Consider the following 12,586-nt stretch of genomic DNA (forward strand, 5'->3'; position numbering starts at 1 on the left):
ACTTGGTCGAGAAGAGTCAAGAAGAAAAAAGAAGACAAGGACGAATGCGAAAAGGGGGAAATTAACAGCTTGACGGAAAATTTCAAGGGGAGGTTGGCGATGGTAGGAACAGGAAAGTGCTGGTGGGGAGGTGCGGGCACTGACGATGGGCAGTGGTGGGACGCAGGGCCTTTTTGGGACGAAATTTGATTTTTGATTTTATTTTTCTGCCCCGTCGTTCTTGCCTATTTCTTCGTTCGCCTGGCAGCCACGAAACGGCGCAACGTGTTTGGTCTTGGGCCGCCTCTAGACTGCTTTAAAAAAAAAAAAAAAAAAAAAAAAAAAAAATTAAAGCGGGCCACTGTTGGCGGGGCAGGCCAGGCTGTATTGCCATACACCCTATACCGACTTACAAGGGTAAAATAAAATCCCTGTATATGCATATTGGACAATCCGAGCGCTAAGTGGGCTGTCCGATAAAGGATAAGGCCTGGAAGCTTCGGTGTAGCTCCCCGAAGATACTCGAACGATCTCGAGAACGCCCCAAGATACCCCAATATACCGACAACGACGAGGAGCTTCGGATGCCCGCCAGACGACCACACCACGAAGATGGTATATACAGACATGGTTATTGGATCACAGCAGACGCGTCCGGAATTGAATTTCTGATCTGACACATTTTTTCGGCACATTTTGGCCTGCCCCCGCCAACATCGCCATCGACAACAATGCTTGCACGAAATCAGATCCTCGCCAATTCCACAAGGCGACAGCTCCTCTCAGCAGCTGGCAAGTCTAGAAATGTTCCGCCCAGCAGCCTCCGGGCCAGTCGCTTCGCCGCCTTGAACACAGCCGTCCCCAGCTTCGCAGCGCCCGTAGCGCACACCTTCCAGTACTTGCCCATCGGAGCCACCCGTTCCTATGCCAATGGCCGTCCACATCCGCCCGGCGGCACCCACCGCATGGACATGGGCGGCGGTGAGGCGGAGAAGCCGGCGCTGGAGCAGTTCGGTATTGACCTGACGGCCCGGGCGCGCGACGGCAAGCTGGACCCCGTCATTGGCCGCGACGAAGAGATCCAGCGGACTATCCAGGTGCTCTCGCGGCGCACAAAGAACAACCCCGTCCTGATCGGCAAGGCGGGCACCGGAAAGACGGCGATTCTCGAGGGCCTCGCCCTGCGCATCGTGCGCGGCGACGTGCCCGAGAGCATCAAGAAGAAGCGCGTCGTCAGCCTCGACCTGGGCTCGCTCATTGCGGGCGCCAAGTTCCGCGGCGACTTTGAGGAGCGCCTCAAAAAGGTCCTGACCGAAGTCGAGCAGGCCAATGGCGAGGTCATCTTGTTCATTGACGAGCTGCACACGCTTCTGGGTCTCGGCAAGGCCGAGGGCTCCATCGACGCCTCCAACTTGCTCAAGCCGGCACTGTCCCGCGGCGAACTGCAATGTTGCGGCGCCACGACGCTCAACGAGTACCGCTTGATCGAGAAGGACGTTGCGCTGGCCCGCCGCTTCCAGCCGATCCTGGTCAACGAGCCGACCGTCGAGGACACCATCAGCATCCTGCGCGGCATCAAGGAGAAGTACGAGGTGCACCATGGCGTGCGCATCACCGACGGCGCGCTGGTGGCCGCTGCGACCCTGTCGAACCGCTACATCACCGACCGCTTCCTGCCCGACAAGGCCATTGACCTGATGGACGAGGCCGCCAGCTCGCTGCGCCTCCAGCAGGAGAGCAAGCCCGAGGACATTATGCGCCTCGACCAGAAGATCATGACGATCCAGATCGAGCTCGAGAGCCTGCGCAAGGAGACGGACATTGCCAGCCGCGAGCGGCGCGAGAAGCTCGAGATGGACCTCAAGGCCTACCAAGACGAGGCGGCGTCCCTGACCACGCGCTGGGAGAAGGAGCGTGAGGAGATTGACAGCATCAAGCAGGCCCAGGGCGACCTCGACCGCGCCCGCATGGACCTCGAGCGTGCCCAGCGCGAAGGGAACTTTGGCCGCGCCTCGGAGCTCCGCTTCGGCATCATCCCCTCGCTGGAGCAGAAGGTCAACAGCGACAAGCAGGGCAAGTCCAGGGCGGCGTCTTCGCCTGCTGCGTCCGACAGCGATGCGGCCCCTGTCGAGACCTCCGGCACCGACGCCGCCTCGGACAGCACCCTCATCCACGACTCCGTCACCGCCGACGACATTGCTACCGTCGTCTCTCGCATCACCAGCATCCCTGTGGCCAAGCTCACCTCAGGCCACATCGAGAAGCTCGTGCACATGGAAGAGACGCTGCGGCAGTCCGTGCGCGGCCAGGACGAGGCTCTCAAGGCCGTCGCGGATGCCGTTCGTCTGCAGCGTGCTGGCCTCTCGGGCGACAACCGGCCGCTGGCATCCTTCTTCTTCCTGGGCCCCACGGGTGTCGGCAAGACGGAGCTCTGCAAGAAGCTGGCCGGCTTCCTGTTCTCCACCGAGTCGGCCGTGGTCCGCTTCGACATGAGCGAGTTCCAGGAGAAGCACACCATCTCGCGCCTCATTGGCGCGCCCTCAGGCTACGTCGGCTACGATGACGCCGGCCAGCTGACCGAGGCCGTGCGCCGCAAGCCGTATGCCGTCCTGCTCCTCGACGAATTCGAAAAGGCGCACCGCGACATCTCGGCACTCCTCCTGCAGGTCCTCGACGAAGGCTACCTGACCGACGCCCAGGGCCACCGCGTCGACTTCCGCAACACCATTATCGTCCTGACGTCCAACCTCGGCGCCGACATTCTCGTGGGCAACGACCCTCTGCACCCCTACAAGGAGACCGACGACGGCAGTGTCGACCCCGCCGTCCGGGAAGCCGTCATGGACGTCGTCTCGGCAAGCTACCCGCCCGAGTTCCTGAACCGCATCGACTCGTTCATCGTCTTTAAGCGCCTGGCCCGCGCCGCCCTGCGCGACATTGTCGACATTCGGCTGCGCGAGCTGCAGGGCCGCCTGACCGAGCGCCGCATCACGCTCGATGTGACGCTGCCCGCTCGCGACTGGCTCGCCGACCGTGGCTACGACCCCAAGTTTGGCGCGCGGCCCCTCAACCGTCTGATCACCACAGAAATTAGCAACAACCTGGCCGACAAGATCATCCGTGGCGGCGTGCGGACGGGTGACGTGGCCACGATCACGGTCAAGGAAGACGGCTCGGGCCTGGAAGTGGCGACGGCAGCGCCAAGCACGGTCACGCCTGCACCCGCCGACGACGCCGCAGCTACTGAGTCGTCATAACAACCCCATCACTCTCTCTCTCTCTCAACAAAAAAAAAAAAAAAAAAAAAAAAAAAAAAAAAAAGAAAAGGCATTAGTCGACATCGGAGCAAGGTAGCAAAAGAATCACAAGGGCCTACATTGGCAATGATATCATGGGACATCTAGGGGGTGGGACATTTCAAAAACTGGACTTGAGGCGTTTTTACTGGATTATATTTGGCATATTCGTATTTGCAGTTTTGGGTTGTCGTTTTATTTTTCTTCATTCCCCTCTTGTGACATTATGCAAACATGTTCTGTATTATCGTCCGAAAGAATCTAACCATCCTAACTCGGGTACGTTTTAAGACTTTAAAGTATTAACAGACGGTCTTACATCATTTTGTTTAGATTTTGTTAGACGTTTCCAAGTGTCTCAAATTTATTGTCTCGTCTTCTTATCTCGTAGAATAAAACAAACACTACAGCCAACCTTGGCCATATACCAATATGCCAATGGAAATAAAACAAAGTGGTCACACGCAGCATAAAATAGTACAGTCTGAGGTACGCTTTGGTAACAGTGTACGGACAGCAGATAATCATGTTGGGAAATAAACTCTTGTTCAAGTGTTCCATTTTTTGCGAATAAAACAAACGAAAAGTACAAAGCTGTTCATAACAGAGGTTTACAGGATTGATTGGGATTGAGTGTCTGCGGTTGACGGGTGGTAAAAGAGAGAAAAAAGAGACTGGTAGGTACGAGAACGTTGAGACAGTTTGAAACGAAAAACAGAGAGATGTAAACGAGACGAGAAAGAAGGCGTGCGAGCAAGGAACCAAGTTGAAGAAAGAGACACCGATTCAGAGCGAAGACTGCGGCGGAGGGGAAATCAAACACCAGCAGCCAGATGGACATACAGCAGTGAGAAACACAAAAAATAAAATAGAAAATAAAGACAAGAACCGAGTAACAGAAGGGGAAGAAAAAAAGCGCCTGGGATGAAAAAATAAGGGAGACGGATTATAAAACAGGCATATAAAAAGCACCGTGCAAAAAAATAAGTCTTTCTCTTTTCTCAAAGAGGCCCCCAAACCCTTTCCCATCTTGCCCTCGGTCTGCCACACCGTCTTCGCTCTCCCTCGTATGTTTGTCGTTACCCTCTTTCAACGTCCCTGCTCGTTCTCACTCTCACGCAATCTATCCCCCCTTCGTCCCCCAGCGCCTGGTTTCGTAGGATGTTGCCGATGTTCGCCATCTCTTTACTGGCTAGCCTGGCTCTTCTTCAGCGCACCCGAAAGCCAGTCAAGTCCCTCGTACAGACCGTCACCGGACGTGGCGCACGTCGACTGGATGAACTAGAGAGGAACAAAAGTGTCAGTTGTCTGATGCGCCGCATGAAGTAGAACGGAAACAAAATACGACTGAAGCTTACCCATTGGCGTTGCCGCATGCTGTGGAGACCGAGCTTATCTGTGATCTCGGCGGCGTTCATGGCGTTCTAGACAGCGTATAGTTAGCATCAAGCAGTTGGGTTGCTATGGCCGGGAATGAGCTGGTCGATAGGGGAACATATGGCTACGGTCCAAGCAAGGGATGCCCCAAAACTGGTCCGCCAAAACGGGAGAAAGAAGGCCAACACCCCAGGACAAAGAGAACTGGCCACGCGCTTTAAAAGCGTCGAAAGCGGAAATCGAAACAGAAAATGGGAAACCGAAGGAAAGACGTGGGTGGGATAAACGTACGGGCAGATCCTGCTTGTTGGCGAAGATCAGGAGGACAGCGTTGCGGAGCTCGTCCTCGTTGAGCATGCGCTGCAGCTCCTCGCGGGCCTCGATGATACGGTCGCGATCGTTGGAGTCGACCACGAAGATGATGCCCTGGGTGTTCTGGAAGTAGTGTCTCCACAGAGGGCGGATCTTGTCCTGTCCTCCGACATCCCACACGGTGAACTGGATGTTGCCGTACTCGACGGTCTCGACGTTGAAGCCTGCAAAGCGGTGTTAGTCAGGCCCGAGAAATGGTCCAAACGGGAGGTCCAACGCCAGCCATCGAGGCCTACGTACCGATAGTGGGAATCGTCGTGACAATCTCGCCAAGCTTGAGCTTGTACAGAATGGTGGTCTTTCCGGCAGCGTCAAGACCGACCATCAGAATACGCATTTCCTTCTTGCCAAGGAAAGAGGCAAAGATTCGGGAGAAGTTGAGACCCATGTTTGCGGCTGGGAAGAGGTGGTACTAGGTGGTTCCGAAAGAAAAGAAAAAGAAAAAGAAAAGCGGGGAGCGAGCGAGATAGACGACGAAATACGAACGGCTGATCTAGAAGTTTACCAAAAGAGGCACGAGTTAGCAAAGCTGCGATTTGGGCCCGGATGCGCTGCGAAACCAAACCGGAAACGATCACGAGACCAGGCAGGTTGTGGAATTCAGAGGCACGAAATGTAGGAACCTAGGAGGGCTTTGTTGCCCGACGTGGGGTATGATTTGGAGAGTGTGTGGGTGGTAAATGGGAAAAGGCGGGATGATGCAGGTATGGCGCGAGAAAGCAGGTACTGTCCTGACCACTGCTGTCGTGCGCCGGCGCCGACCAGATATAGTGGCAGGAAAGCATCGCTAGGCCGACAACCATTAAAAGAGGACAGATAACTTGACAACGCCCATGGTCGCTGCGAGGAAAACATCACGACTTCTGTAGCCATCCGATAGCAGGAGAGAGCTCTGGCGCAGGCAGCAGCACAGCAAGAAGGGGGCTGGGACGATGGAGGGAGGGGGTCTAGGTCTGGCAGGATGAACTCCGTCTGAAGGCTGCCGCAGTCTGTGTCTGGCCGTGTCCTGCTCCTGTGTATGGCTTTGATCGATGTCCGCTTTGAACCTGCACCTGGCAAGGGATCCGGTCCAGGCTCCGAGATTAAAACACCAAGTGAACACCGCATCAGGAGGTGTGGTGGAAATCACGGGCGGCAAGTCTGCCAAGTCGATGCCGGGCTCCCTTTGACGGATGCCTTGGGATTGGAAGAAGCTGCATGGGCGGTCGCCAGCGGACCAAGGCGGCGGTGCACGCCAGTCCTGCATAAAAACTCGGCGGCGCATCTCGAAAATATCGGGTTGCAAAACTGGCGGCTTGATCTTGATCCGAAGGCGAGCAGAACGCGATGTGCCAGGTAACAGGGAGGCCATAGGCGGACAGTCCAACGAACAGACATCACGGTGGTGTACCAGGAGACAGGGGAAGGAGACGACCAGTCGATGCTAGCATCGTAGGGCTGACGTGCAGAGGACAGAGGGAAGCCATTAGGGAAGATGATACCAAAACAACAACAGGAGCAAAGGAGTGACGATATTCCAGGGGGTTGACAAGGTGCGGGCCGGATGAAAGCCGCCGAGTGGTCTTGTTTGTCGCTTCGATTGGGGACAATCGCAGTGCAAAGCACAAAAAGCAGGAAAGGTGCTCACCTCGAGGATGGAGTCGGGATTCGTGGCTGTAGACGGGTGGTGGGTGGAGGTGGTTCCGGTGCAGAGAGGAAGTAGGAGAGAAGAGGGAGAGATTAGTTGGGGTGAGGAATAACTGGGTGATTTATCGCGATGTGGCCAAAAGTGGGATTTGTCGGTGTGTGGACTCTGTGGACTATGTGGACAGTGTGGACTGTGCGAGCGAGGAAGGAGGGACTGGGACGAAAAAAAGGGAAGGGGGAAAGGGCGGAAAGGGGGGCCTCGGAGGGGGTAAAATTTGAGACCAGAGCACGAGGAGGCTGGGGGAAGGCACTGACGAGGACCAAGATTGTGCTACCGATACTGCACTGGCTCGACTGGTTTGTGCTGATAGGACTTTTCGCCTCCCCCTTTTGCTTGTTGGACTGCGCGGGTCGCTCTTGCACTGGCTGCCTGGGACTGGACAGTGCGTGGTGTGTCTTAAGCCTGGTGGACAAGGCAGGAACGAATCAGCGTCCTTGCGAACATATACGATCGAAACTGTCTTCAGCGGGCTAGGTAGCTTCGAAGAGGGGTTGGTTGGGCGCTGCTGACAGGTGCCTGTTGGTCGCCAGCGCTGTAGCTTTCGCGTCTAGGGCAGTCGAGGGTCTTTCCAGGGAGCGAGACAGGAGGGTCCGCCGAGCCAGACGCGATAGAGACAGCCAGGACAGTGGGTATCAGTGGGTATCATAGTGGGGTTCGCAAAGGGGTAGCAAACTTAGGCCACAGCGCACTCAATTGGCCGGATCATTTCTCGGGCCGGTTTTTCTGGACGGGGAGCACCTGTAAATGGGCACCAGCACGAACATGCTGTTTGAGTTTCACGTGCTCGCCTCAGTGTTCAAAGTAGGCCCGTCTGTAATTCGTAGTGCCCACTATAATTGGCTCTTCCGCTACAGACAACCAGCTCCAGGCCTGGAGCCACTGAGCACTGCACTGCTCCAGCGCCAACGCCAACCAACCGCGTTCTGCCCTGGGTCCCATTGCTATTGCTAGGGCGGGTCCCCAATCGCGAACTGGCAAGCTGTCTCCTTTCTGGGTCCGTCCCCGTATCCCTGGAACAACACGTAAAAAAGAAAGGGGCCGTTTCTCACGATTTCCACCACTTTGTCAACCACACGCGATCATCGACGACAGAGGCGAACGGCATACGGCTTGACAACGGAATTGGTCAGTTTCTTCTTTTCTTGTTCAGTTCTCGACTCTCCTTCATTCTCTTCTTCGGCTTTCGTCCTCGACACAATGGTTCGGCTTCTTTTCGGCCTCTTGGCTGCTGGCGCGGCCCTCGTCCAGACCGTCGCCGCCCACAACATCCAGCTGCCGGCCCACGGCCGCGAGTGCTTCTTCGAGGACCTGCACAAGGACGACAAGATGACCGTGACCTTCCAGGTCGGCGACCGCGAGTTTGGCGGCGCAGGCAACCTGGACATTGACTTTTGGGTGAGATGCAGCTCCCGACCCAAGACTGGTGCCGGCCATTTTGTACGTTTATACGGTAAGACCACATTCGCTGACGCCCGTTGCCTAGATCACCAACCCGCCCGGCCAGTACGAGACGCTGCAAAAGTCCACGTCCAACGGCGACTTTACGTTTACGGCGCACCACGACGGCAAGTACATGTACTGCTTCAGCAACGAGCACTGGGGCGCGTCCAGCAAGGAGGTGTCGTTCAACGTGCACGGCATAGTATACGTGTCGGATGCCGACGGCCCCAAGGACCCGCTTGAGGCGGAGGCGCAGAAGCTGTCGGAGATGCTGGCCCAGGTCAAGGACGAGCAGTCGTACATTGTCGTGCGAGAGCGGACGCACCGCAACACGGCCGAGAGCACCAACGCGCGGGTCAAGTGGTGGAACCTGTTTGTGATCACAGTCGTTGTCGGCGAGTCCATCTTTCAGGTGTGGTGGCTGCGGCGGTTCTTTGAGGTCAAGCGAGTGATCTAAATGAGGGCTGACCGGGCCTCGGAGTGACGGGTGGGCGTGGGAAAGGCATCCACAGCAGGACGTTGCATGAGGACAAACATGAAAGGGGGTCGAACAAGCACAGACGTGCATCTAATCATCAACGACCACAAAACAAAAAGAGAACACGCCACGAAACAATACGAAGCGAGTTATTTTTGGCGCGCGCATACACAAAGTCTGGTGCAGGTCTTGGACAGATCTGCTAATATAGACTTCAACTTCGCGTTTTTTATCATATGTATAGTTATCATTTTCTGTTACAATACGGGACGAGGAAAATACATCAAACGGCATTTGCTTTTCATTTCTCATTATCAAAACATCTACTGCCGTAGCCTTCTAGTATATACACCGGCGCCACCGTGTTTCCTGATGGACGTCATGCCAAGAACGTACTACAACTTCACAAGGCGCTCTTTGATCCAAGGCAAATAAAAATAGACGAGAAAAAAGGCAAGCAAATGTATACAAAAACACACAAAACGTGCCAGCCCGGAAACCAAACGCCATTGTCATGCCCGGAAAAGAACAGCGCATAAATAAAACCAAAGCAACCCAGCAGCGCAACGAACACATCATTACAACTCGCAAAAACGTGCACGCCGACATGATCTCGTTAATTCTCTTTCCAACGCTTGTGTTTGTCATCGCGGTGCTCTACGACCCAGGGTTGAGGTCGCTGTCGGGCTTGTTGTAGTCCTCATTCGCATGGCTCTCGACGGGCAGTTCCACGCTCTTGATGGGATGCAGCAGCATGGCAGGCAGGCACATGCGGCCCTCACCGCCGCGCATGTTGGACACGGTCGAGTCGTTGCGGGTAACGTCGGCGTTCTCCTCGAAGTCGGCACCGCCGTCGCCGTTCACCTTCAGGCCCAGCCAGCGGCGGTACAAGTTGGGCGAGAAGCCTGCGTTGTAGTACCAGGTCAGACCCAAAAAGTTGTGCTCACGCTGGCCAAAGACGGACATGCGCGAGCCGCCCGAGGCACCATTGCGGCCACCGTTGAACGTGCGTGCCATGTACTGCGTCGGCCACTCGCGATCGACATAGACAGGGTGCGGCACGTAGACAGCCTTGTAGCCGTGCTGCAGGGCAGCAGTGGCAGGCCACATCTCGGAGAAGGCGTGGTGCTTCTTGAAGGCCGTCTCGCGGTGCATCGTGTGCAACATGCGACGGGACATGCGAGAGGCCGTGATGATCTGGGCGCGCCGCTGCGGCTTGCCGCTCGTCTGGCCGCCCGCTCTCTCGGCTGTCTCGTTGTAACCGGTGATGTCGTCGGCCAGCAGCCATGTCGTGCCCTCGGGGTCGAAGATGGGGTTCAGCGTAATCAGATCTGCCTCCTCGCCCACGCCCCACGTGTACCGGTCCTTCTCGTACGAGGTGGGCGGCACAGGATCGTTTTCGGGCTCAAACCAGTCCTCCGGGTCGGCTGGTCGCACAGGGCCCCAGACAGTCTGCTCGCCAGCGACCTTGTTGGCGCCGGGACCCGCATTGGGACCAGCACCGGGGACGCCGCTCCAGATATTGTCGGCACCAGCAAGGCCCGCCTCCGTCTGCACACGTGCCATCTGACGGAAGTCCTCCCAGGAACCGTGGACAGAGGGAATGTAGAAGCGCGAGTTACGCTCCCACAGGCCCTTGCGAGGCTGTTCCTTGGCCCAGTTCTCCATCTTGGTGAAGAGGTCGAGGTGGTGGCCCGTGTAGCGGATATCCATCTCCCACTGCCAGAAGTACTCGTACTCGGGATGGTTGTAGGAAAAGTGCTGCATGGCCATCTGGAGACCACGGTAGACACCGTGGACCGGCAGGCCGGGACCGCGGGTGTACAGGTCGTGGATTCCCTGGTACAGCGACAGCATCTGCGTTTCGGTCCACAGCGTGACGATGCTGCGGAACTCGGGAGGAATGACGGAGTCGATCTTCGCCCTGTAGGCCCCGTCGTCGGCCCAGATGGGGAACTTCGCGTCGTTCTTGACCTGGACAAGGAGGTGGACGTCGTAGCGTCCGCCCGACGCAAGCGAAAGTTCCACGATGAGAGCGCGCAAGTTCATAATGTCCTCCTCGCGCCAAATAAACTCATCCCAACAACGGATCACAACAGCCGTACGCGGTATGTCGCCCTGCGGGGGAGGTGCAGCCGGAGCAGCAGAGGTTTCGGCATGCACGACAGGAGCTGAATCAGTGCTGTTCATGGCGGGCTCAGAAACGACGTCGGACGTCGCCTCCGCAGGCGCATCGCGTGGCGCGTGGTGAATGGGCGCAGGAGCTTCCTTTCCGAGAGGGGCACCGTCATTGATGTAGAGGCCGTTGACCGGGGCGTGGCGAGTCTCGGCCGGCTTAAAGCGGCGGGCATTAGCGTTGTAGCAGCGTTGCTGGGCGCCGGCCCAGTCCACCTTGCGATAATCGACCTTGCTGGCACCACCCGCCCACACAGCCTCGGCCCCCTCGTTCTCGCCATACTCGCCGACTCCCAGGCCACCTGAGCGCACCGAGTAGCCGTAGCCGTATGGGCCGAAGCGACCAAAGCGGTCAAAGCAGATATCCTCGGGCAGCGACAGAAGCTCATACGAGCCCATAATGTTCTGAGGAAAGCCGTTGGGGCGGCCTTCATAGTAGCGCAGAGGCGGCACACTGACAGTGTTCTTGTCGTCGACGAAGCAGGGGCTGATGTGATCCGGGTCGCTCGCCTTGACGTAACCCTTGTACGTGTCAAAGGCAGCGCTGGGCGGCAGAGGCGCCTTGTCCACCTTGTGCAGGGCAGCAGCCGCTGCGGCCGCGGCCGCGTGCAGGTGCACCTTGGGCGCAGCGACGTCGCCCGTGCCTGCGGCATTCGCCGATGTATCGTTCACGCCCAGGCCGTACGGCTGTTCGTCTTCCTCGCGCGGGTACTGCGGCACGTTCTCCTTGAGCGGGACCAGGTTGCGCACGCCGCCATAGTAGCGAGTCAAAAAGTCAAACGACTCCCAGGCAGGCGGGGTTGCCGCTCCTTTGCCGCCGCCAACGGCTAACCGGCGGTTCTCCAGCTGGCTGGCACGGACGAGTGTGATGATGAGGACAACAATTGTCATGATCAGCGCCGTGCAGAGGTAGCGGATGACCTTTTGTGGCAGGCGGTAGATATGTGCGCGAACGGCGGCCGACGCAGTGGATGCCCGCAGCCGCCGCCGGGGCTGTTCAAAAGCCGACACCGGGTGTCCGGTACCAGGGGCGCGTTTTGGCAACATATAAGAAGTCGAGGCTGCCGTGCCGGAGGACTGTCGCGAGAAAGCACGGCCGCTGCGTGGTGAGGAGGCTGCGCTCTCACCGTCGTAGTCGTATTCGTCGTCGTCACTGCCATCGGGTGAGGAGATATCGTCGTCTGAGTAGCGATCCTTGCCGGAGGATGCTCTTGTGGGCTTCTCGTAGAGAGGAAGTGCCTGTGGCCGTGAGTCCCGCGAACGGAACAGGCCCGTGGGGAGAAGCCCCATGGCAAAAGACTGAGTGATGGAGGGCGGAGAAGAATGCGAGCTAGAGTCGGCAGACCAAGTCTGGCTGGAATGGTGTGCGGTATGGCCCGCGAAGTGGAAGGACGTTGAGGAAACTGTCCAAGCGGCACGATGAGACGACGGGAAAGTATCGAGGCGTTGAGAGGAACGATCAGAGGGAAAAGAAAAGAGACAAGAAAAGTCGACGATCGTCACGACTGGCTAAATAAAGTGGTCGTCCTAGTAGTGCGGCACAGGAGATAGGCATGTGCAAAGCAGAGACAAAAAAGTTGCCAACTGGAGTACGACAAAAAGAAACAGACAAAATTGTGCCAAAGTCAAAGTGGATGAGGACGGGAGACGATCGTCTGCTGCAGATGGATATCCGTCAACAAGTCCGTTGCAAAATCAGAAAACAAGAAAGCGACTCCTTCCCAGAACACAAAGAGGTCGAGCCTTCTTTCTCGTTGGTGTCGCCCCTTCCCTCTTCGTCTG

At 57.0% G+C, this 12,586-nt stretch overlaps 4 protein-coding genes across 4 annotated transcripts; 2 read left to right on the top strand and 2 right to left on the bottom strand.

The window, feature by feature from the left end:
- Nucleotides 1-710: 710 nt before the first annotated feature.
- Nucleotides 711-3,236, top strand: SPBR_08170 (ATP-dependent Clp protease ATP-binding protein subunit ClpB; the record flags this gene model as incomplete). The annotated part of the gene is made up of 1 exon (XM_040766408.1): nt 711-3,236. One exon carries the CDS (start codon nt 711-713, stop codon nt 3,234-3,236), a length of 2,526 nt encoding a protein of 841 aa, XP_040614926.1.
- Nucleotides 3,237-4,460: 1,224 nt separating this feature from the next.
- On the bottom strand, nt 4,461-5,412 carry SPBR_08595 (Arf/Sar family, other; the record flags this gene model as incomplete). The annotated part of the gene is made up of 4 exons (XM_040766833.1): nt 4,461-4,556; nt 4,634-4,699; nt 4,944-5,188; nt 5,265-5,412. The coding sequence occupies 4 exons, from the start codon at nt 5,410-5,412 to the stop codon at nt 4,461-4,463; spliced, it is 555 nt and encodes a 184-aa protein (XP_040614927.1).
- Nucleotides 5,413-7,908: 2,496 nt separating this feature from the next.
- On the top strand, nt 7,909-8,608 carry SPBR_08680 (uncharacterized protein; the record flags this gene model as incomplete). The annotated part of the gene is made up of 2 exons (XM_040766918.1): nt 7,909-8,106; nt 8,195-8,608. 2 exons carry the CDS (start codon nt 7,909-7,911, stop codon nt 8,606-8,608), a joined length of 612 nt encoding a protein of 203 aa, XP_040614928.1.
- A 678-nt stretch (nt 8,609-9,286) lies between these two features.
- SPBR_08137 (uncharacterized protein) lies at nt 9,287-12,094 on the bottom strand (the record flags this gene model as incomplete). Its single annotated transcript, XM_040766375.1, has 1 exon — nt 9,287-12,094. One exon carries the CDS (start codon nt 12,092-12,094, stop codon nt 9,287-9,289), a length of 2,808 nt encoding a protein of 935 aa, XP_040614929.1.
- Between the last annotated feature and the right edge of the window lie 492 nt (nt 12,095-12,586).

The sequence above is a fragment of the Sporothrix brasiliensis genome, assembly GCF_000820605.1.
Source record: "Sporothrix brasiliensis 5110 chromosome Unknown Cont22, whole genome shotgun sequence".
NCBI lineage: Eukaryota > Fungi > Ascomycota > Sordariomycetes > Ophiostomatales > Ophiostomataceae > Sporothrix > Sporothrix brasiliensis.